Here is a 22,495-nt window from a genome sequence, read left to right on the forward strand (position 1 = left end):
ATCTCTCTCCCTCTCTCTACTATTACAGAAGTGTGACATATCTCTCTCTCTCTCTCTATGTACTATTACAGAAGTGTGACATATCTCTCTCTATTTACTATTACAGAAGTGTGACATATCTCTCTCTCTCTATTTGCTATTACAGAAGTGTGACGTGTCTCTCTCTCTCTCTATGTACTATTACAGAAGTGTGATGTGTCTCTCTCTCTCTATGTACTATTACAGAAGTGTGACGTCTCTCTCTCTATGTACTATTACAGAAGTGTGACGTGTCTTTCTCTCTCTATGTACTATTACAGAATTGTGACGTGTCTCTCTCTCTCTCTCTATTTACTATTACAGAAGTGTGACGTGTCTCTCTCTCTCTATGTACTATTACAGAAGTGTGACATATCTCTCTCTATTTACTATTACAGAAGTGTGACGTGTCTCTCTCTCTCTATTTACTATTACAGAAGTCTGACGTGTCTCTCTCTCTCTCTATTTACTATTACAGAAGTGTGACGTGTCTCTCTCTCTCTATTTACTATTACAGAAGTCTGACGTGTCTCTCTCTCTCTCTATTTACTATTACAGAAGTCTGACGTGTCTCTCTCTCTCTCTATTTACTATTACAGAAGTGTGACGTGTCTCTCTCTCTCTCTACTATTACAGAAGTGTGACGTGTCTCTCTCTCTCTCTCTCTACTATTACAGAAGTGTGACATATCTCTCTCTCTCTATGTACTATTGCAGAAGTGTGACATATCTCTCTCTATTTACTATTACAGAAGTGTGACATATCTCTCTCTCTATGTACTATTACAGAAGTGTGACATATCTCTCTCTATGTACTATTACAGAAGTGTGACATATCTCTCTCCCTCTATGTACTATTACAGAAGTGTGACATATCTCTCTCCCTCTATCTACTATTACAGAAGTGTGACATATCTCTCTCCCTCTATGTACTATTACAGAAGTGTGACGTGTCTCTCTCTCTCTATGTACTATTACAAAAGTGTGACATGTCTCTCTCTCTCTCTACTATTACAGAAGTGTGACATATCTCTCTATCTACTATTACAGAAGTGTGACGTGTCTTTCTCTCTCTATGTACTATTACAGAAGTGTGACGTGTCTCTCTCTCTCTATGTACTATTACAGAAGTGTGACGTGTCTCTCTCTCTCTATGTACTATTACAGAAGTGTGACGTGTCTCTCTCTATGTACTATTACAGAAGTGTGACGTGTCTCTCTCTCTCTATCTACTATTACAGAAGTGTGACGTCACCAAACACCAGGTCCTGGTGGTGTCAGTGTGTTCCCAGTCTCTGCCTTTCTTTGCTGTCAAGTTCGGTCTGGACATTCCTGAGGCCACACGCAAACTCTGTGGCTTCCTCAAGAGCCTCGGTAAGGGAGTGTGTATCTATGTCTCTGTGGTAGATTTCAATTGGCATTTCCAGAGACAAACCCTGTAGTTGCATTGGAGTGTGTGTGTGTGTGTGTGTGTGTGTGTGTGTGTGTGTGTGTGTGTGTGTGTGTGTGTGTGTGTGTGTGTGTGTGTGTGTGTGTGTGTGTGTGTCCGTCCGTTTTACTATAATTCTGACCAGAAGTCCCCATCTGAATAGTAATCCAAGGAGAAGGCTGAGAGTTTTAGGGTTAGGTTTAGGGATAGGGGTAAGGTTTAGGATTAGGGGTTGGGTTAGGGGTTGTTAGTTTTTGTATTTAACTTTTTATTTTTATAGGGTGGACCACCAGCGTGTCATTTACAAGGGAGCCTTGTGAACATGAACATAGACAATTTAATACACATCATGTAAGATAATACCAATACAATGAATACCACATGATTCATCAAAATAAACACAACTCTCACACATCCCCTCCCTTATACCTGATCTGAACTGGCCAATGGAAAACAGCAAGTCTAATTTCAAGGTGACCTTAACCCTAAAGTCGATGTCCGTGCCCCCGCGGAAATCCAATTGGCGTAATACAAACGTCTCCGTTAAAAATCTGTCAGTTTAAACAAGAGATATGTATGTGTTGCATTGGATGCGTCTCAATCCACCGCATCCGCCCATGTCGCACTTCCTCATCCGCCCATGTCGCACTTCCTCATCCGCCCCTGTCGCACTTCCTCATCCGCCCATGTCGCACTTCCTCATCCGCCCATGTCGCACTTCCTCATCCGCCCATATCGCACTTCCTCATCCGCCCCTGTTGCACTTCCTCATCCGCCCCTGTTGCACTTCCTCATCCGCCCATGTCGCACTTCCTCATCCGCCCCTGTTGCACTTCCTCATCCGCCCATGTCGCACTTCCTCATCCGCCCATGTCGCACTTCCTCATCCGCCCCTTTTGCACTTCCTCATCCGCCCATGTCGCACTTCCTCATCCGCCCATGTCGCACTTCCTCATCCGCCCATGTCGCACTTCCTCATCCGCCCATGTCGCACTTCCTCATCCGCCCATGTCGCACTTCCTCATCCGCCCCTGTCGCACTTCCTCATCCGCCCATGTCGCACTTCCTCATCCGCCCATGTCGCACTTCCTCATCCGCCCATGTCGCACTTCCTCATCCGCCCATGTCGCACTTCCTCATCCGCCCATATCGCACTTCCTCATCCGCCCCTGTTGCACTTCCTCATCCGCCCCTGTTGCACTTCCTCATCCGCCCATGTCGCACTTCCTCATCCGCCCCTGTTGCACTTCCTCATCCGCCCATGTCGCACTTCCTCATCCGCCCATGTCGCACTTCCTCATCCGCCCCTTTTGCACTTCCTCATCCGCCCATGTCGCACTTCCTCATCCGCCCCTTTTGCACTTCCTCATCCGCCCATGTCGCACTTCCTCATCCGCCCCTTTTGCACTTCCTCATCCGCCCATGTCGCACTTCCTCATCCGCCCATGTCGCACTTCCTCATCCGCCCATGTCGCACTTCCTCATCCGCCCATGTCGCACTTCCTCATCCGCCCATGTCGCACTTCCTCATCCGCCCATGTCGCACTTCCTCATCCGCCCATGTCGCACTTCCTCATCCGCCCCTTTTGCACTTCCTCATCCGCCCATGTCGCACTTCCTCATCCGCCCATGTCGCACTTCCTCATCCGCCCATGTCGCACTTCCTCATCCGCCCCTTTTGCACTTCCTCATCCGCCCATGTCGCACTTCCTCATCCGCCCCTTTTGCACTTCCTCATCCGCCCCTTTTGCACTTCCTCATCCGCCCCTTTTGCACTTCCTCATCCGCCCCTTTTGCACTTCCTCATCCGCCCCTTTTGCACTTCCTCATCCGCCCGTGTCGCACTACCTCATCCGCCCGTGTTGCACTTCCTCATCCGCCCATGTTGCACTTCCTCATCCGCCCATGTCGCACTTCCTCATCCGCCCATGTTGCACTTCCTCATCCTTTCACTTCCGCTGTGAACGATGACTGCACTCGAGTGGTGTTTGTCAGAACACCAGACATCCTGAAAATCGGTCTTCTCATCAAATCGTCTGTAGCGTCCAAACCTTCAGACGAGTCACAAGACTCAAGTCCCGCGGTACCAGTTGAAAACAGTTACGGAAGTATACAGTACCAGTCAAAAGTTTGGACACACCTACTCATTCAAGGGTTTTTCTTTATTTGTACTATTTTTTACATTGTAGAATAATAGTGAAGACATCAAATGAAATACATATGAAATAACACATATGGAATCATGTAGTAACCAAAAAACAAATCAAAATATAATTTAGATTCTTCAAAGTAGCCACCCTTTGCCTCGATGACAGCTTTTCACAAGCTTGGCATTCTCTCCACCAGATTCACCTGGAATGCTTTTCCAACAGTCTTGAAGGACTTCCCACATGCTGAGCACTTGTTGGCTGCTTTTCCTTCAACTCATCCCAAACCATCTCAATTGGGTTGAGGTCAGGTGATTGTGGAGGCCAGGTCATCTGATGCAGCACTCCATCACTCTCCTTCTTGGATGGCGTATCGCTGCAGAGTTCTGTGGTAGCCATGCTGGTTAAGTGTGCCTTTTTAATTCTAGATAAATCAGACAGTGTCACCAGCAACGCATCATCACACCACCTCCTCCTCTATGCTTCACGGTGGGAACCACGCATGCAGAGATCATCCGTTCACCTACTCTACGACTCACAAAGACACAGCGGTTGGAACCAAACATTTCTAATTTGGACTCATCAGACCAAAGGACATATTTCCACCGATCTAATGTCCATTACTCATGTTTCTTGGCCCAAGCCTGTCTCTTCTTATTATTGTAGTGGTTTCTTTGCAGCAATTTTACCATGAAGGCCTGATTCCCACAGTCTCCTCTGAACTAGAGGTCGACCGATTAATTCGAAATGGCTGATTAATTAGGGCCGATATAAAGTTTTCATAACAATCGGAAATCTGTATTTCTGGACAACGTTTTGGCTGATAAAAAAAAAAAAAATGTATTTAATTTTTTATTTTACACCTTTATTTAATCTTTATTTAACTAGGCAAGTCTTATTTTCAATGACGACCTAGGAGCAGTGGGTTAACTGCCTTGTTCAGGGGCAGAATGATACATTTGACCTTGTCAGCTCGGGGATTCAATCTTGCAACCTTACTGTTAACTAGTCCAACGCTCTAACCACCTGCCTCTCATTGCACTCCATGAGGAGACTGCCTGTTATGCGAATGCAGTAAGCCAAGGTAAGTTGATAGCTAGCATTAAAATGATCCTATAAAAAACAATCAATCGATCATAATCACTAGTTAACTACACATGGTTGATGATATTACTAGTTTATCTAGCGTGTTCTGCGTTGCATATAATCAATGCGGTGCGTATTTGCGAAAAAGGACTGTCGTTGCTCCAATGTGTACCTAACCATAAACATCAATGCCTTTCTTAAAATCAATACACAAGTATATATTTTTAAACCTGCATGTTTAGCTAAAATAAATCCAGGTTAGCAGGCAATATTAACCAGAAAGATTAAACAACTTGTTTTCGAGATGATAGTTTCCGGATTCGACCATATTAATGACCTAAGGCTCGTATTTCTGGGTGTTATATTATGTTATAATTAAGTCTATGATTTGATAGAGCAGTCTGACTGAGCGATGGTAGGCACCGGCAGGCTCGTAAGCATTCATTCAAACAGCACTTTCGTGCGTTTTGCCAGTAGCTCGTCGCTGTGCTTCAAGCATTGCGCTGTTTATGACTTCAAGCCTATCAACTCCCGAGATTAGGCTGGTGTAACCGACGTGAAATGGCTAGCTAGTTAGCGGGGTGCGCGCTAATAGCATTTCAAACGTCACTCGCTCTGAGACTTGGAGTAGTTGTTCCCCTTGCTCTGCATTGGTTTCGCTGCTTCGAGGGTGGTTGTTGTCGAGCCCAGGTAGGGGCGAGGAGAGGGACGGAAGCTATACTGTTACACTGGCAATACTAAAGTGCCTATAAGAACATCCAATAGTCAAAGGTATATGAAATACAAATGGTATAGAGAGAAATAGTCCTATAATTCCTATAATAACTACAACCAAAAACTTCTTACCTGGGAATATTGAAGACTCATGTTAAAAGGAACCACCAGCTTTCATATGTTCTCATGTTCTGAGGAACTTAAACGTTAGCTTTCTTACATGGCACATATTGCACTTTTACTTTCTTCTCCAACACTTTGTTTTTACATTATTTAAACCAAATTGAACATGTTTCATTATTTATTTGAGGCTAAATGGATTTTATTGATGTATTATATTAAGTTAAAAATAAGTGTTCATTCAGTATTGTTGTAATTGTCATTATTACAAATACATGTAAAAAATTGGCCGATTAATCGGTATTGACTTTTTTTGCTCCTCCAATAATCGGTATCGGTATCTGAGTTGAAAAATCATAATCGTTGAGATGTGATCGTTGAGATGTGTCTGTGACTTGAAATCTGTGAAGCATTTATTTGGGCTGCAACTTATCCAATGCAACAGAGGTAACTCTGGGTCTTCCTTTCCTGTGGCTGTCCTCATAGAGCCAGTTTCATCATAGCACTTGATGGTTTTTGTTACTGCACTAGAAGAAACTTTGAAATGATCCTGATTGAATGACCTTCATGTCTTAAAGTATTGATGGACTATCGTTTCGCTTTGCTTATTTGAGCTGTTCTTTCCATAATATGGACTTGGTCTTTTACCAAATAGGGCTATCTTCTGTATAGCAATCCTACCTTGTTACAACACAACTGATTGGCTCAAATGCGTTAAGAAGGAAAGAAATTACACACATTAACTTTTAACAAGGCACACCTGTTAAATTAAATGCATTCCAGGTGGCTACCGAGTGGCGCAGTGATCTAAGGCACTGCATCTCAGTGCTAGAGGCGTCACTACAGACACCCTGGTTCGAATCCTGGCTGTATCACAACCGGCCGTGATTGGGAGTCCCATAAGACGGCGCACAATTGGCCCAGCGTCGTCCGGGTTTGGCCGGTGTAGGCCGTCATTGTAAATAAGAATTTGTTCTTAACTGACTTACCTAGTTAAATTATTATTACACCTTTATTTCAGCAAGGAACACAGACTGAGACCACGGTCTCTTTTACAGCTGGGCCCTGCGTATACATGTTTACACATACAGTTTAGGTACAATGATTAAGAAACTACACAAGACAAACAAAACCATCACAGATAACACAAAAACATACAGCCACAGATTACATTTACACCTAGGTTATTCTACTAACAGGTTGTTCCCCTAACAGGTTGTTCCCCTAACAGGTTGTTCCCCTAACAGGTTATTCCCCTAACATGTTGTTCCCCTAACAGGTTATTCCCCTAACAGGTTATTCTACTAACAGCACAAGAACGTGCATTACCTGAAACAGTTAAGAAGCAATACAAAAATGCTCCAATAAATATTTAAAATGGGCGACAGGGGGACAAGAGTCTCAAGTTGAAGTTTAGTCTGCAGGCTATTCCATAGGCAAGGAGAGTAACATGAAAAGGCAGCCATACCCAACTCTGTGGAAATCACATGGGCCTCAAGTGTAATCCATGCTTGAGACCTGGTTTTAGGAATTCTACTTCTAATATTGATGAGTGATAATAAATAAGAAGGTAGCTTATTCAGAAGTGCTTTAAATCAAATCAAATCTAATTTTATTTGTCTCATACACATGGTTAGCAGATGTTAATGTGAGTGTAGCGAAATGCTTGTGCTTCTAGTTTCGACAATGCAGTAATAACCAACAAGTAATCTAGCTAACAATTCCAAAACTACTACCTTATACACATAAGTGTAAAGGGATAAAGAATATGTACATAAAGATATATGAATGAGTGATGGTACAGAGCGGCATAGGCAAGATACAGTAGATGGTATCGAGTACAGTATATACATATGAGATGAGTATGTAAACAAAGTGGCATAGTTTAAAGTGACTAGTGATACATGTATTACATAAAGATGCAGTAGATGATATAGAGTACAGTATATACATATACATATGAGATGAGTAATGTAGGGTATGTAAACATTATATTAAGTAGCATTGTTTAAAGTGGCTAGTGATATATTTTACATCAATTCCCATTATTAAAGTGGCTGGAGTTGAGTCAGTGTGTTGGCAGCAGCCACTCAATGTTAGTGGTGGCTGTTTAACAGTCTGATGGCCTTGAGATAGAAGCTGTTTTTCAGTCTCTCGGTCCCTGCTTTATAGACAAACACGGGAGCATGTTGTTCTCGTCTCACGGACAGCGAAGTCCAACTCACATGTTGATATAAAACACAGTGGTGAGTTCTGTCGCTAGGACCCGTAATAAACCTAAGTGCGCAGTGATAAGTAGCATCCAGCCATTTTAAGTGTTGATGCCGTAGCATGTAGATAATATCCCCATAATCTATAACAGACATAAAAGTAGCTTGCACAATTTGTCTTCTATTTGTATAGAGGACAAACATGTCCTGTTTCTATAGAGGAAGCCTAGCTTGATTTTTAGCCGTTTACAAAGTTCATCAATATGCATTTGAAAAGAGTATTGATAAATAAAGGTTAAATAAAAACAAAACCTAATGAAGGAGGTTGAGAGAATGCCAAGAGTGTTCAAAGGGGCGGGGGGGGCACTTTAAAGAATCTAAAATATTGAATATATTTTGATTTGTTTAACACTTTTTTGGTTACTACATGATTCCATATGTGTTATTTTCATAGTTTTGATGTCTTCACTATTATTCTACAATGTAGAAAATAAAGAAAAACCATTGAATGAGTAGGTGTGACAACTTTTGACTGGTACTGTGTGCGTGTGTGTGTGTGTGTGTGTGTGTGTGTGTGTGTGTGTGTGATGTGTTAATGATTCTGCAATAACTGGGGAAGAAAGCTACAGCAAAAAGGCATCATGTGAGTCAGCCCCAGTGGAATGTTTTACATCGATCTTCAGTAAGGCACTTAGTACATCATAGGCATCAAATGAGCAATGTGTATCTGGGAATGTATCGTTCTCTGCAACCTAGCTCGAGGTGAGTAAAGGACTCCCTCTACTGGAATCAGAGTTTTCCAAATATATTTCATCAAATAGGTGGCCTGAAGAGGCAGAGTGGTTATTAAATGCACCACAAATGTTCATCTTATCTGTTACGGGACCAGAGTCTGTCATAACCTGCTGGGTTAATGAGGGCGTGGAGTTTTGTTTCAGAGATTTGACTACCTTCTAGAAGGCAGCTGGATTCCCACCATTCTCAGATACACAGTTGAAGAAGTATGTCAATGTTGCTTTACTAACCTCAGTATGTCTCAAGCATCTGAAGGACTGCCAGTCAAACGTGGAATCAGTCAGCCTGAGCCCAAGCTAAATGCTTCTTCGGAAGTTTCTCTGGCAGTTTCATGTGTGAACCAGGAAGTACCTCTATCTTGAACGGTGCGTGCTTATCTGCAATAGAGTTGAGCAAGGAAGTTAAACAATTTAGGTCCTGATCCGAGTCAGATATCTGACACCCACCAGACAGGAATTGTTGCTCATTGAAATTCCTGTAATTTCTCTCTGTAATAATGCGAGGGTGAGATTTAGCTTTGCATCTCTTATGCAGGAAACGGATAAGTGGTCACTGAACTCATTAGCAAAAATTCCATTGGCTGTATACTCATGAGGGTCGTTTGTCAAAATAATATTTAAAGCAGCTTTAAGCTACAGGTATTTTTCAGGGTGTTTTTAAAGTTGGGATTTGTTGGTTGAGTTCGATATCTGCATTGAGCAAAATCTGTCAGTCTATCAGAAGCTGGCATCAACCAATTCAGATTTAGATCACAAAGAATTCAGATTTAGAATTCAGATTTAGAATTCAGATTTAGATTTAGAATTCAGATTTAGATTTAGAATTCAGATTTAGCGTAGTTTGATAGGAAGTCAGATAATCGACTAAGAGCACATGTTAAGGCAGAGGGAGGGCGATAAATTCCCACTAGCGCAAGTCAGGCATTATTACCAAAGCCCACATTTTAGGACTAGACATTAGGGGTTAGGGAAAATAGCATTTTGAATGGGTATCAATTGTTGGTCCCCAAAAATCCTCACAAGTATAGTAAAACAAATGAGTGTGTGTGTGTGTGCGAGAGATTCTGAGAGATTCTGTGTGCGTCTGACTTAGTACAACGTAGTGTGTGTGTGTGTGAAGTATATGTGTGCGGTACATTCACAGGCATCTCTACCAGCTGAATCATTGTCCCCCCCCCTGTCTCCCTCTGTAGGAGTGCAGTATGTGTTTGATACCACTCTAGCTGCAGGCTTCAGTATTCTGGAGAGCCAGAGAGAATTTGTCCAGAGGTACCGCAAGAGGAACCATGACAACCAGGCCCTACCCATGTTCACCTCCTCCTGTCCAGGTAATATTTACACCTTTACATATTTACAGTGTAGGGAGTCATTGAACCATCTAAACCGCTGTGAAATGTCATTTCCATAACAACAAAGTGTTTGAAGCTGGTGTACAAAACATGAAACTTAATAACAGGAAGCATAGTAATAGTGCTCATAGAACAGATCTATCGCTTCTTAGACTTGCTTTCAATGAGAATGACAGATCTATAACTCACATTTCTATGTGGAAATGATCAGCTCACCCAAAAAGGGACACATTGCAGCTTTAAGCTACGAATTAATCAAATCAAATGTATTTATAAAGCCCTTTTTTTTACTGCAGCAGATGTCAAATAGACCTTCTTACATCAGCTGATATCTCAAAGTGCTGTACAGAAACACAGCCTCAAACCCCAAACAGCAAGCAATGCAGGTGTAGAAGCACGGTTGCTAAGGAAAAACCTTAGAAAGGCCAGGAACCTAGGAAGAAACCTAGAGAGGAACCAGGCTCTGAGAGTTTGTTCAGTGTTCTTTTGGCTGTGCAGGGTGGAGTTTGTAAGAGTACATGGCCATTTCAGGCCAGATTGTTCTTCAAGATGTTCAAACGTTCATAGATGACCAGCAGGGTCAAATAATAATCAGTGGTTGTCGAGGGTGCAACAGGTCAGCACGTCAGGAGTAAATGTCAGTTGGCTTTTCATAGCCGATCATTCCCGAGGTCGAGACAGCAGGTGCGGTAAAGAGAGAGAGAGTCGAATACAGCAGGTCCGGGACAAGGTAGCACGTCCAGTGAACAGTTCAGGGTTCCATAGCCGCAGGAGCAGCAGCATAACCAGGAGACGACGACACTGGCCCCGTCCGACGATACGCCCGAACAGGGCCAACCAGGCAGGATTTAGCCCCACCCACTTTGCCAAAGCACAGCCTCCACACCACTAGGGGGTTATCAACAGACCACCAACTTACTACGCTGAGACAAGGCTGAGTATAGCCCACGAAGATCTCCTCCACCGCTCAAACCCGAGGGGGCGCAAAAAACGGACATGAAGATCACGTCAGTGACTCAACCCACTCCTAGGGACGGCATGGAAGAGCCATCCACTGGAGACGGGATTTGACTGGGAGGGAGTCTGGGCTGGGAGGGAGGGAGAGAGATTTGCTCTCTCATTCGCTCACTCTTGCGCTCATCCTCAGTTTCACGTCTGTTTTAGTCTTGCCCTACATTTTTCTCTGACCTTAATTAACCCTTTAGAAAAACATGAGCTTTAGGACTTTCCGAAGGCTTTATCATGTATTCTGTTTCTTCCAGGGTGGATCCGGTACGCTGAGCGTGTCCTGGGCAGTCTGGTCACTCCTCACATCTGTACGGCCAGGTCTCCTCAACAGATCATGGGCTGTCTGGTTAAAGACTACTTCACCAAACAAAAGGTCAACACTTTCATCTGTTATAACAACCCATCCAATATGATTCAATGAAACTCATTACAACAGGTGAATACTGATTGAGCCCACACTACTCATCTGTTATAACAGTGTTATATCACCCCACACAACAGGTGAATACTGATTGAGCCCACACTACTCATCTATTATAACAGTGTTATATCACCTCACACAACATGTGAATACTGATTGAGCCCACACTACTCATCTGTTATAACAGTGTTATATCACCTCACACAACAGGTGAATACTGATTGAGCCCACACTACTCACGTGTTATAACAGTGTTATATCACCTCACACAACAGGTGAATACTGATTGAGCCCACACTACTCATCTGTTATAACAGTGTTATATCACCTCACACAACAGGTGAATACTGATTGAGCCCACACTAATCTATTATAACAGTGTTATATCACCTCACACAACAGGTGAATACTGATTGAGCCCACACTACTCACGTGTTATAACAGTGTTATATCACCTCACACAACAGGTGAATACTGATTGAGCCCACACTACTCATCTGTTATAACAGTGTTATATCACCTCACACAACAGGTGAATACTGATTGAGCCCACACTACTCATCTATTATAAGTGTTATATCACCTCACACAACAGGTGAATACTGATTGAGCCCACACTACTCATCTATTATAAGTGTTATATCACCTCACACAACAGGTGAATACTGATTGAGCCCACACTACTCATCTGTTATAACACTGTTATATCACCTCACACAACAGGTGAATACTGATTGAGCCCACACTACTCACGTGTTATAACAGTGTTATATCACCTCACACAACAGGTGAATACTGATTGAGCCCACACTACTCACATGTTATAACAGTGTTATATCACCTCACACAGCAGGTGAACCGTGTTTTCTCTGTGTACTTGTAGAAGCTGAGCCCAGACAAGCTGTACCACATGGTGGTGGCCCCGTGCTTCGATAAGAAACTGGAGGCAGTCCGAGAGGAGTTCTACAACAGTCTACTGGACAGCAGAGACGTGGACTGTGTCCTCACATCAGGTACTGCTGCTCCATCCTCTCTACCCCTCTATCTATCCTCTCTACTAATATCTATCCTCTCTACCTCTTTATCTGTCCTCTCCTCTAATATCTATCCTCTCTACCTCTATATTTATCCTCTCTACCTCTATATCTATCCTCTCTACCTCTATATTTATCCTCTCTACCTCTATATTTATCCTCTCTACCTCTATATCTATCCTCTCTACCTCTATATTTATCCTCTCTACCTCTATATTTATCCTCTCTACCTCTATATCTATCCTCTCTACCTCTATATTTATCCTCTCTACCTCTATATGTATCCTCTCTACCTCTATATCTATCCTCTCTACCTCTATATCTATCCTCTCTACCTCTATATCTATCCTCTCTACCTCTATATCGATCCTCTCTACCTCTATATTTATCCTCTCTACCTCTATATTTATCCTCTCTGCCTCTATCTATCCTCTCTACCTCTATATTTATCCTCTCTACCTCTATATTTATCCTCTCTACCTCTATATTTATCCTCTCTACCTCTATATCTATCCTCTCTACCTCTATATTTATCCTCTCTACCTCTATATTTATCCTCTCTACCTCTATATCTATCCTCTCTACCTCTATATCTATCCTCTCTACCTCTATATCTATCCTCTCTATATATATCCTCTCTATATGTATCCTCTCTACCTCTATATTTATCCTCTCTACCTCTATATTTATCCTCTCTACCTCTATATCTATCCTCTCTACCTCTATATCTATCCTCTCTACCTCTATATTTATCCTCTCTACCTCTATATTTATCCTCTCTACCTCTATATCTATCCTCTCTACCTCTATATTTATCCTTTCTACCTCTATATATATCCTCTCTACCTCCATATCTATCTATCCTCTCTACCTCTATATTTATCCTCTATACCTCTATATTTATCGTAAAGTATTTGCCCCCTTTCTGATTTTCTCTGTTTTTGCATATTTTTTATACTGAATTTGATCAGATCTTCAACCAAAACCTAATATTAGATAAAGGGAACCTGAGTGAAAAAATAACACAATAATTGCATACTTTCTTTATACACAAAGTTATGCAACACCCAATGCCCCTGTGTGAGAAAGTCATTGCTCCCTTACACTCAATACCTGGTTGTACCACCTTTAGCTGCAATGAATCCAACCAAACGCTTCCTGTAGCTGTTGATCAGTCTTTCAGCTCGCTGTGGGGGAATTTTGGCTCATTCTTCCATGCAGAACTGCAGTAACTCAGCGACATTTTGTGGGTTTTCAAGCCTGAGCTGCTCGTTTCAAGTCCAGTCATCTCAATTGGGATTAGGTCTGGATTTTGACTAGGCCATTCCAAACCTTCACATTTGTTGCTTTTTAGCCATTTTCATGTAGACTTAATTGTGTGTTTTGGATCATTGTCTTGCTGCATGACCCAGCTGCACTTCAGCTTCAGCTCCCTGACGGATGGCCTGACATTCTCCTGTAGAATACTGATACAGAGCAGAATTCATGGTTCCTTCTATGAAGGCAAGTTGTCCAGGTCCTGAGGCAGCAAAGCATCCCCAAACCATCACACTACCACCACCATGCTTCACCGTTGGTATGAGGTTCTTACTGTGGAATGCAGTGTTTGGTGTTCGCCAGGCATAACGGGACCCATGTCGTTCAAAGCGTTATACTTTTGACTCATTTGTTCACAGAACATTCTTCCAAGAGTCTTGATGATCATCCAGGTGCTTCCAGGGGCTGTTCGGGAAACTCGAGTCAACTTTTGGGACGTGATGGGTCCCATTTATGTCTGATAACAATCAAACACTGCATTCCATATAAGTTGGCTGTTGTTTTAATGTGAGACTGAATGTGTGTGTTCCAGGGGAGGTGTTCCTCATGATGGAACAGATGAAGGTGTCCGTAACAGACCTGGACTCTGTCCCTCTAGACCACGTGTGAGTGTTTCAATGTTCACTGGGCTCTTAACCAGGAAGTGTTTGTCAGTGCTCAATGTCAGGCTCATTGCTCAGTGAGGTGGCGATGTGTGTCTGTGAGTGTATTTCTGTCTGTTAGGTTCAGCTACTCCGAGTGTGTAACGTTCTTCTCTTTATCTTCATGTTAGGCTGAGTGAGGCAGGGGGCCAAGCCTTGGTGAGACATGAGGGCAAAGGATCCGAGGGCTTCCTGGAACACATCTTCAAATACGCTGCGAAGGAACTGTTTGGTCTGGATGTAGACCAGATCACATACAAGACTCTCAGGTGAGGAGGGGAGAGAGATGGAAGACCTTGAACTGAGACCGTTGGAGAGGGAAGAGCGCTGACCTGGGCTCAAATACGCGTGGATTTGATTATTGTTTATTTAAATACTTATTTTCTGTGTATTTTTTTATTTTATTTTTTTAGATAATGTGGCTTGAATCAATTACATCTATTCAAAGTATTTTCAAAAACATGATTTAAACCAGCAAAACAGGTCTGGGCCTGCATCCACAAAGCGTCTCAGAATGGAACATTGGTCCCATGCGCTGAGAATAGAGACATTTTACTCTTCTGGGTCAAATAAAAACCAGCTATTGCATGAAGCCTCTTTAGTCATGAGAGTCACTCCAAGTCAACAGATATTTAGAAGACCTCGTGAGCTGCTCTAACCAGTTAAGAGTTACCAGCAGTTCTGTCTTGGTAACAGAACATTGCAGTGAGTCAGTGATTCCTGCATCACATGCAATTGCTTTTGAGTTGTTAAAATGATATTTCATCAACCATAAATAATCTAGACCTGTAACATACCTCTTTCACATGACATACCTAAATACTTAGAACCTCCAGGCTAATAAATAAACATGTTTTTCTTTTGATTATTTAATGACCTACTTCATGTTATTTCAAGTTATCCATTTGGAACGCAACATCACGTTGTTTAAAATATCTCTAAATTGTGAAAAACCTATAAATTGGGAATTGAAGGCATCTATAGTGTCAACTTCAATAGTGTTATATGAAAATGACAGCTCTTTCAAAAAGTTGCAACATTATCGGCAAGTGACTTGATGCCTACTGTGCCAAAGCCATTTAGAGTAGTTAAACGTTAGTGACGACGAGTGTGTTGACAATGGTAATATTATAAAATTCTACTTTTAACAACGTTCAAAATGTGTATTATCAAAAAAGGTTATGCATGCCAACATGTTAGGCAATAAGAGTAGGCAAAGTGATCGTGTCAGGCAGAAATGATATCTACCTTTTTACCATTACAACATTTGATGTACTGTCACGAACCGGCTCAAAGCCCGTAACAAAAGGGAGACAACGTGGAGATAAGGAGTAATAAAATATATATTTATTAAATAAGTAACTAAGTATAATATACAATGGTGTCTGTAATCAGTAATCAGTAGTGTAAGTGAGTGTTTTGCATGAATGTGATAATGCAGGGTGTTGAAAGGTTCCAAAGCAAACAACCAAAAAACCACCAAGAAAAACAACCAAATCTATAAAGGTGTCTGCATGGAGAGAGTCTCCTCCATGAATGGGGAAGTGGTGTATTTATCCTGGGAGACACCGGGCCCAGGTGTTTCCCATGTAGCTGACGACCCTCCCAACTCCGCCCACCAGCATCCTAATAAGGAAATAACAGAGAGAATACGGCAGACAGAGTGGGAGGGTCGTCACAGTACAGTCACATTCACTGTAGTTGTCTGGAGCCTGCTATAGAGTTCACAGCGGGCGATGCCTCATCGTGATTGGTTATTCTCCATCATTTGCAGCAATGTCAATGCACGTCATCACTATCTTTCCTTTGGGGTACCTCAAACTGTCGTGATTACCAGCTGAGATATACTTTTAAAAGTCGATGTTATTCCTGGCTCAGTTTGGAGAGTTTTTGTTGTCTTAAAACAGGTTTTAACAGGATTCCTAGGACCTTTTCTGAGATGCTTTGTGGATACGGGCCCTGGTCCAAATGCATGGGAGTATATAAATATAATGTCTTTGAAAGTAATTGAAATGCCCTAAATAGTATTTGAACTCAGGAGAGGGAAGGATGAGAACGGAGAGATAGAAAAGAGAGTAAAGGAAGCAGACTGTAAAAGAGGGAGTGAATTTAAAAATATATCCTCCCTCTCTCTGACCTCCCTCTCTCTGACCTCCCTCTCTCTGACCTCCCTCTCTCCCTCCCTCTCTCTGACCTCCCTCTCTCTGACCTCCCTCTCTCTGACCTCCCTCTCTCTGACCTCCCTCTCTCCCTCTCTCTGACCTCCCTCTCTCTGACCTCCCTCTCTCCCTCTCTCTGACCTCCCTGCCTCCCTCTCTCTGACCTCCCTCTCTCTGACCTCCCTCTCTCTGACCTCCCTCTCTCTCTCTGACCTCCCTCTCTCTGACCTCCCTCTCTCTGACCTCCCTCTCTCCCTCCATCTCTCTGACCTCCCTCTCTCTGACCTCCCTCTCTCTGACCTCCCTCTCTGACCTCCCTCCCTCTCTCCCTCTCTCCCTCTCTCTGACCTCCCTCTCTCTGACCTCCCTCTCTCCCTCCCTCTCTCCCTCTCTCTGACCTCCCTGCCTCCCTCTCTCTGACCTCCCTCTCTCTGACCTCCCTCTCTCTGACCTCCCTCTCTCTGACCTCCCTCTCTCCCTCCCTCTCTCCCTCTCTCCCTCCCTCTCTCTCTCTGACCTCCCTCTCTCCCTCCCTCTCTCCCTCTCTCTGACCTCCCTGCCTCCCTCTCTCTCTCTGACCTCCTCTCTCCCTCCCTCTCTCTGACCTCCTGCCTCCCTCTCTCTCTCTGACCTCCCTGCCTCCCTCTCTCTGACCTCCCTCTCTCCCTCCCTCTCTCCCTCTCTCTGACCTCCCTGCCTCCCTCTCTCTCTCTGACCTCCCTCTCTCCCTCCCTCTCTCCCTCTCTCTGACCTCCCTCCCTCTCTCCCTCTCTCTGACCTCCCTGCCTCCCTCTCTCTCTCTGACCTCCCTCTCTCCCTCCCTCTCTCCCTCTCTCTGACCTCCCTGCCTCCCTCTCTCTCTCTGACCTCCCTCTCTCCCTCCCTCTCTCCCTCTCTCTGACCTCCCTGCCTCCCTCTCTCTCTCTGACCTCCCTGCCTCCCTCTCTCTCTCTGACCTCCCTCTCTCCCTCCCTCTCTCCCTCTCTCTGACCTCCCTGCCTCCCTCTCTCTCTCTGACCTCCCTGCCTCCCTCTCTCTCTCTGACCTCCCTCTCTCCCTCCCTCTCTCCCTCTCTCCCTCCCTCTCTCTCTCTGACCTCCCTCTCTCCCTCCCTCTCTCCCTCTCTCTGACCTCCCTGCCTCCCTCTCTCTCTCTGACCTCCCTCTCTCCCTCCCTCTCTCTGACCTCCTGCCTCCCTCTCTCTCTCTGACCTCCCTGCCTCCCTCTCTCTGACCTCCCTCTCTCCCTCCCTCTCTCCCTCTCTCTGACCTCCCTGCCTCCCTCTCTCTCTCTGACCTCCCTCTCTCCCTCCCTCTCTCCCTCTCTCTGACCTCCCTCCCTCTCTCCCTCTCTCTGACCTCCCTGCCTCCCTCTCTCTCTCTGACCTCCCTCTCTCCTCCCTCTCTCCCTCTCTCTGACCTCCCTGCCTCCCTCTCTCTCTCTGACCTCCCTCTCTCCCTCCCTCTCTCCCTCTCTCTGACCTCCCTGCCTCCCTCTCTCTCTCTGACCTCCCTGCCTCCCTCTCTCTCTCTCTGACCTCCCTCTCTCCCTCCCTCTCTCCCTCTCTCTGACCTCCCTGCCTCCCTCTCTCTCTCTGACCTCCCTGCCTCCCTCTCTCTCTCTGACCTCCCTCTCTCCCTCCCTCTCTCCCTCTCTCTGACCTCCCTGCCTCCCTCTCTCTCTCTGACCTCCCTCTCTCCCTCCCTCTCTCCCTCTCTCTGACCTCCCTGCCTCCCTCTCTCTCTCTGACCTCCCTCTCTCCCTCTCTCTGACCTCCCTGCCTCCCTCTCTCTCTCTGACCTCCCTCTCTCTGACCTCCCTCTCTCTGACCTCCCTCTCTCCCTCCCTCTCTCTGACCTCCCTCCCTGCCTCCCTCTCTCTGACCTCCCTCTCTCTGACCTCCCTCTCTCTGACCTCCCTCTTTCCCTCTCTCCCTCCCTCTCTCTCTCTGACCTCCCTCTCTCTGACCTCCCTCTCTCTGACCTCCCTCTCTCTGACCTCCCTCTCTCCCTCCATCTCTCTGACCTCCCTCTCTCTGACCTCCCTCTCTCTGACCTCCCTCTCTGACCTCCCTCCCTCTCTCCCTCCCTCTCTCTGACCTCCTCTCTCTGACCTCCCTCTCTCCTCCCTCTCTCCCTCTCTCTGACCTCCCTGCCTCCCTCTCTCTGACCTCCCTCTCTCTGACCTCCCTCTCTCCTCCCTCTCTCCCTCTCTCCCTCCCTCTCTCTCTCTGACCTCCCTCTCCCCTCCCTCTCCCCTCTCTCTGACCTCCTGCCTCCCTCTCTCTCTCTGACCTCCCTCTCTCCCTCCCTCTCTCTGACCTCCTGCCTCCCTCTCTCTCTCTGACCTCCCTCCCTCTCTCTGACCTCCCTCTCTCCCTCCCTCTCTCCCTCTCTCTGACCTCCCTGCCTCCCTCTCTCTCTCTGACCTCCCTCTCTCCCTCCCTCTCTCCCTCTCTCTGACCTCCCTCCCTCTCTCCCTCTCTCTGACCTCCTGCCTCCCTCTCTCTCTCTGACCTCCCTCTCTCCTCCCTCTCTCCCTCTCTCTGACCTCCCTGCCTCCCTCTCTCTCTCTGACCTCCCTCTCTCCCTCCCTCTCTCCCTCTCTCTGACCTCCCTGCCTCCCTCTCTCTCTCTGACCTCCCTGCCTCCCTCTCTCTCTGACCTCCTCCTCTCCCTCCCTCCCTCTCTCCTCTCTCTGACCTCCCTGCCTCCCTCTCTCTCTCTCTGACCTCCCTGCCTCCCTCTCTCTCTCTGACCTCCCTCTCTCCCTCCCTCTCTCCCTCTCTCTGACCTCCCTGCCTCCCTCTCTCTCTCTGACCTCCCTCTCTCCCTCCCTCTCTCCCTCTCTCTGACCTCCCTGCCTCCCTCTCTCTCTCTGACCTCCCTCTCTCCCTCTCTCTGACCTCCCTGCCTCCCTCTCTCTCTCTGACCTCCCTCTCTCTGACCTCCCTCTCTCTGACCTCCCTCCCTCCCTCTCTCTGACCTCCCTCTCTCCCTCCCTCTCCTCCTGACCTCCCTCTCTCTGACCTCCCTCTCTCTGACCTCCCTCTCTCTGACCTCCCTCTCTCCCTCTCTCTGACCTCCCTCTCTCTCTCTGACCTCCCTCTCTCTGACCTCCCTCTCTCTGACCTCCCTCTCTCCCTCTCTCTCCCTCCTCTCTCTGACCTCCCTCTCTCTGACCTCCCTCTCTCTGACCTCCCCTCTCTCTGACCTCCTCCTCTCTCCCTCCCTCTCTCCCTCCCTCCCTCTCTCTGACCTCCCTCTCTCTGCCTCCCTCTCTCTGACCTCCCTCTCTCCCTCCCTCTCTCTGACCTCCCTCTCCTCCTCTCTCTCTCTCTGACCTCCCTCCCTCTCTCTCTGACCTCCCTCCTCCCTCTCTCTCTCTCTGACCTCCCTCTCTCTGACCTCCCTCTGCCTCCTCTCTCTGACCTCCCTCCTCCCTGCCCCTCTCTCTCTCTGACCTCCCTGCTCTCCCTCCTCTCTCTCTGACCTCCCTCTCCCTCCTCTCTCTCTCTCTGACCTCCCTGCCTCCCTCTCCTCTCTCTGACCTCCCTCTCTCCCTCCCTCTCTCCCTCTCTCTGACCTCCCTCTCTCCCTCCCTCTCTCCCTCTCTGACCTCCCTGCCTCCCTCTCTCTCTCTCTGACCTCCCTCTCTCCCTCCCTCTCTCCCTCTCTCTGACCTCCTGCCTCCCTCTCTCTCTCTCTGACCTCCCTCTCTCCCTCCCTCTCTCCCTCTCTCTGACCTCCCTGCCTCCCTCTCTCTCTCTGACCTCCCTGCCTCCCTCTCCCTCTCTGACCTCCCTCTCCCTCCCTCTCTCTCTCTCTGACCTCCCTGCCTCCCTCTCTCTCTCTGACCTCCCTGACTCCCTCCCTCTCTCCTCCCTCTCTCCCTCCCTCTCTCCTCTCTCTGACCTCCCTGCCTCCCTCTCTCTCTCTGACCTCCCTCTCTCCCTCCCTCTCTCCCTCTCTCTGACCTCCCTGCCTCCCTCTCTCTCTCTGACCTCCCTCTCTCCCTCTCTCTGACCTCCCTGCCTCCCTCTCTCTCTCTGACCTCCCTCTCTCCCTCCCTCTCTCCCTCTCTCTGACCTCCTGCCTCCCTCCCTCTCTCTGACCTCCCTCTCTCCCTCCCTCTCTCCCTCTCTCTGACCTCCCTCTCTCTGACCTCCCTGCCTCCCTCCCTCTCTCACTCTCTCACTCTCTCCCTCTCTCTCTCTCTCTCTCTCTCTCTCCCTCTCTCTCTCCCTCTCTCTGACCTCTCTCTCTCTCCCTCCCTCTCTCACTCTCTCCCTCTCTCTCTCTCTCCCTCTCTCTCTCCCTCTCTCCCTCTCTCACTCTCTCACTCTCTCCCTCCCTCTCTCACTCTCTCCCTCCCTCTCTCCCTCCCTCTCTCACTCTCTCCTCCCTCTCTCACCCTCTCCCTCTCTCCCTCCCTCTCTCACTCTCTCCCTCTCTCCCTCCCTCTGACCTCCCTGCCTCCCTCCATCTCAACCCTTTCCTGCCCCTCCTCCCTTCCTCTCTCCCCTCTCCTCCCTTCCTCTCCCCCCCCTCCTCCCTTCCTCTCTCCCCCTTGCCTCCCTCGTCTAGGAACCGTGACTTCCAGGAGGTGTGTCTGGAGCGGGATGGGGAGGTGCTGCTGCAGTTTGCATCCGTCTACGGCTTCAGGAACATCCAGACTCTGGTCCACCGCATGAGGACAGGACAAATCCCCTACCAACTGGTGGAGGTGCTGTCATGCCCCGGCGGTAGGTCACATCTACTTCCTGGTCCTGGTTTGGTTTTGGGTTAAAGTGATGAGGCAGCTGTCAACCTGTTTGTGTTGAACTGAACTGGATATAGAAACTATAAAAGGGATTTAGTGTAATCTTTATTTTTGTATTTTATACTTTGTTTGACCGCCGTTCTCCCCCTCTCTCTCCCCCCTCTTTTTCCCCAGGCTGTGTGAGTGGTCGTGGGCAGGCGGAGGGAGAGACAGGGGGTCGGGTGGACAAGGCCTTAGTTCAGCAGATGGAGGACGCCTACAGCAGTCTAACAGTCAGGCTGCCTGACACAAACCCTGACCTACTCATACTCTACCAGGATTGGCTGGAGGGACAGGACTCAACGCACGCCAACACACTCCTACACACACAGTACACACAGCAGACCCCCAGCCAGACACAGACACACATACAGTGGTGAGACACACACACACAGAAACCCAAACACACCTCAACATCCAAAAGCCCAAACAATCACTGACCCTCTGTCTTCTAAGGACCCACTGCAGTGGTTTCCATAGGTACCATTGTATAGGCGGGGATGGGCAGAGGGCCTGGATGCTGTGTTTGTGTTCCTTTGCTCCCTGCCTAAAGAATCATCTCTGGAAAACACCCATATATCCAAGACTTGATTCTGAACTTCCTTACTCGACCAGAAGGTGGTGCTGTTATTCCATCCGATGTACTGCTCTCGAGTGCTGTGGAGGCTGATCCACTGCTTTCACCATGGAGGGGAAACAGCAAATATTTGTGCTTTGTTCCAGAGGGAATTCATGATGTGACAGACACATTTGTGACATTGGGAAAACAATTGTATCTGATCCAAGGGGATGAAGCAGGAAAACTATCAAACAAACTGTGTCCTGTTAACATGTAGTGAATGTGAAACCTGTAAGTAGGACTAAAAGCATTCTTAGAAGTGATCCAAACAGTTGAAATAAAACCAGTTGTACTTGTATCAACTGACAAATGGACACGTTGTTTTGTCTCCTGTGATTCCAACATGCTGAATGATCAATCAAGCGATTGAAAGTGCTAGTAGCTCTTCTCACTAATAATGCTGGTAGTGTGGCTGCCATTTGCAATGCACGAGTTCATCCATGTCATGAGCACATGAGCAGAACATTCAGAGGCTGTAAGCTTGTAAGTACAGTATCCTTACCTACTTAGATTATTGTGTGTGTGTGCCTGCCAGCCTGCCTGCCTGCTTGCCCTTAAAACACGCGTGAGGGAGTGAGTGAGTGAGTGAGTATTTGTTGGTCACGTCACCTCGACGGACATCTCATGATT

General features: G+C 46.8%; 1 protein-coding gene across 2 annotated transcripts in view; it reads left to right on the top strand.

Moving 5' to 3' along the window:
* Nucleotides 1-22,179, top strand: part of LOC115122223 (nuclear prelamin A recognition factor-like) — a 30,065-nt gene extending 7,886 nt beyond the window's left edge. For both annotated transcript variants that reach the window (XM_065016319.1, XM_065016318.1), the window contains exons 4-11: nucleotides 1,259-1,391; nucleotides 9,711-9,845; nucleotides 11,129-11,247; nucleotides 12,179-12,308; nucleotides 14,179-14,251; nucleotides 14,419-14,556; nucleotides 21,033-21,190; nucleotides 21,382-22,179. In XM_065016319.1, coding sequence (XP_064872391.1) covers nucleotides 1,259-1,391; nucleotides 9,711-9,845; nucleotides 11,129-11,247; nucleotides 12,179-12,308; nucleotides 14,179-14,251; nucleotides 14,419-14,556; nucleotides 21,033-21,190; nucleotides 21,382-21,626 — 1,131 coding nt within the window. In that variant the 3' untranslated portion in view covers nucleotides 21,627-22,179. The remainder of the gene's footprint in view (nucleotides 1-1,258; nucleotides 1,392-9,710; nucleotides 9,846-11,128; nucleotides 11,248-12,178; nucleotides 12,309-14,178; nucleotides 14,252-14,418; nucleotides 14,557-21,032; nucleotides 21,191-21,381) is intronic.
* Nucleotides 22,180-22,495: the final 316 nt, after the last annotated feature.

Source organism: Oncorhynchus nerka, unplaced genomic scaffold, assembly GCF_034236695.1.
Source record: "Oncorhynchus nerka isolate Pitt River unplaced genomic scaffold, Oner_Uvic_2.0 unplaced_scaffold_1034, whole genome shotgun sequence".
Lineage (NCBI taxonomy): Eukaryota > Metazoa > Chordata > Actinopteri > Salmoniformes > Salmonidae > Oncorhynchus > Oncorhynchus nerka.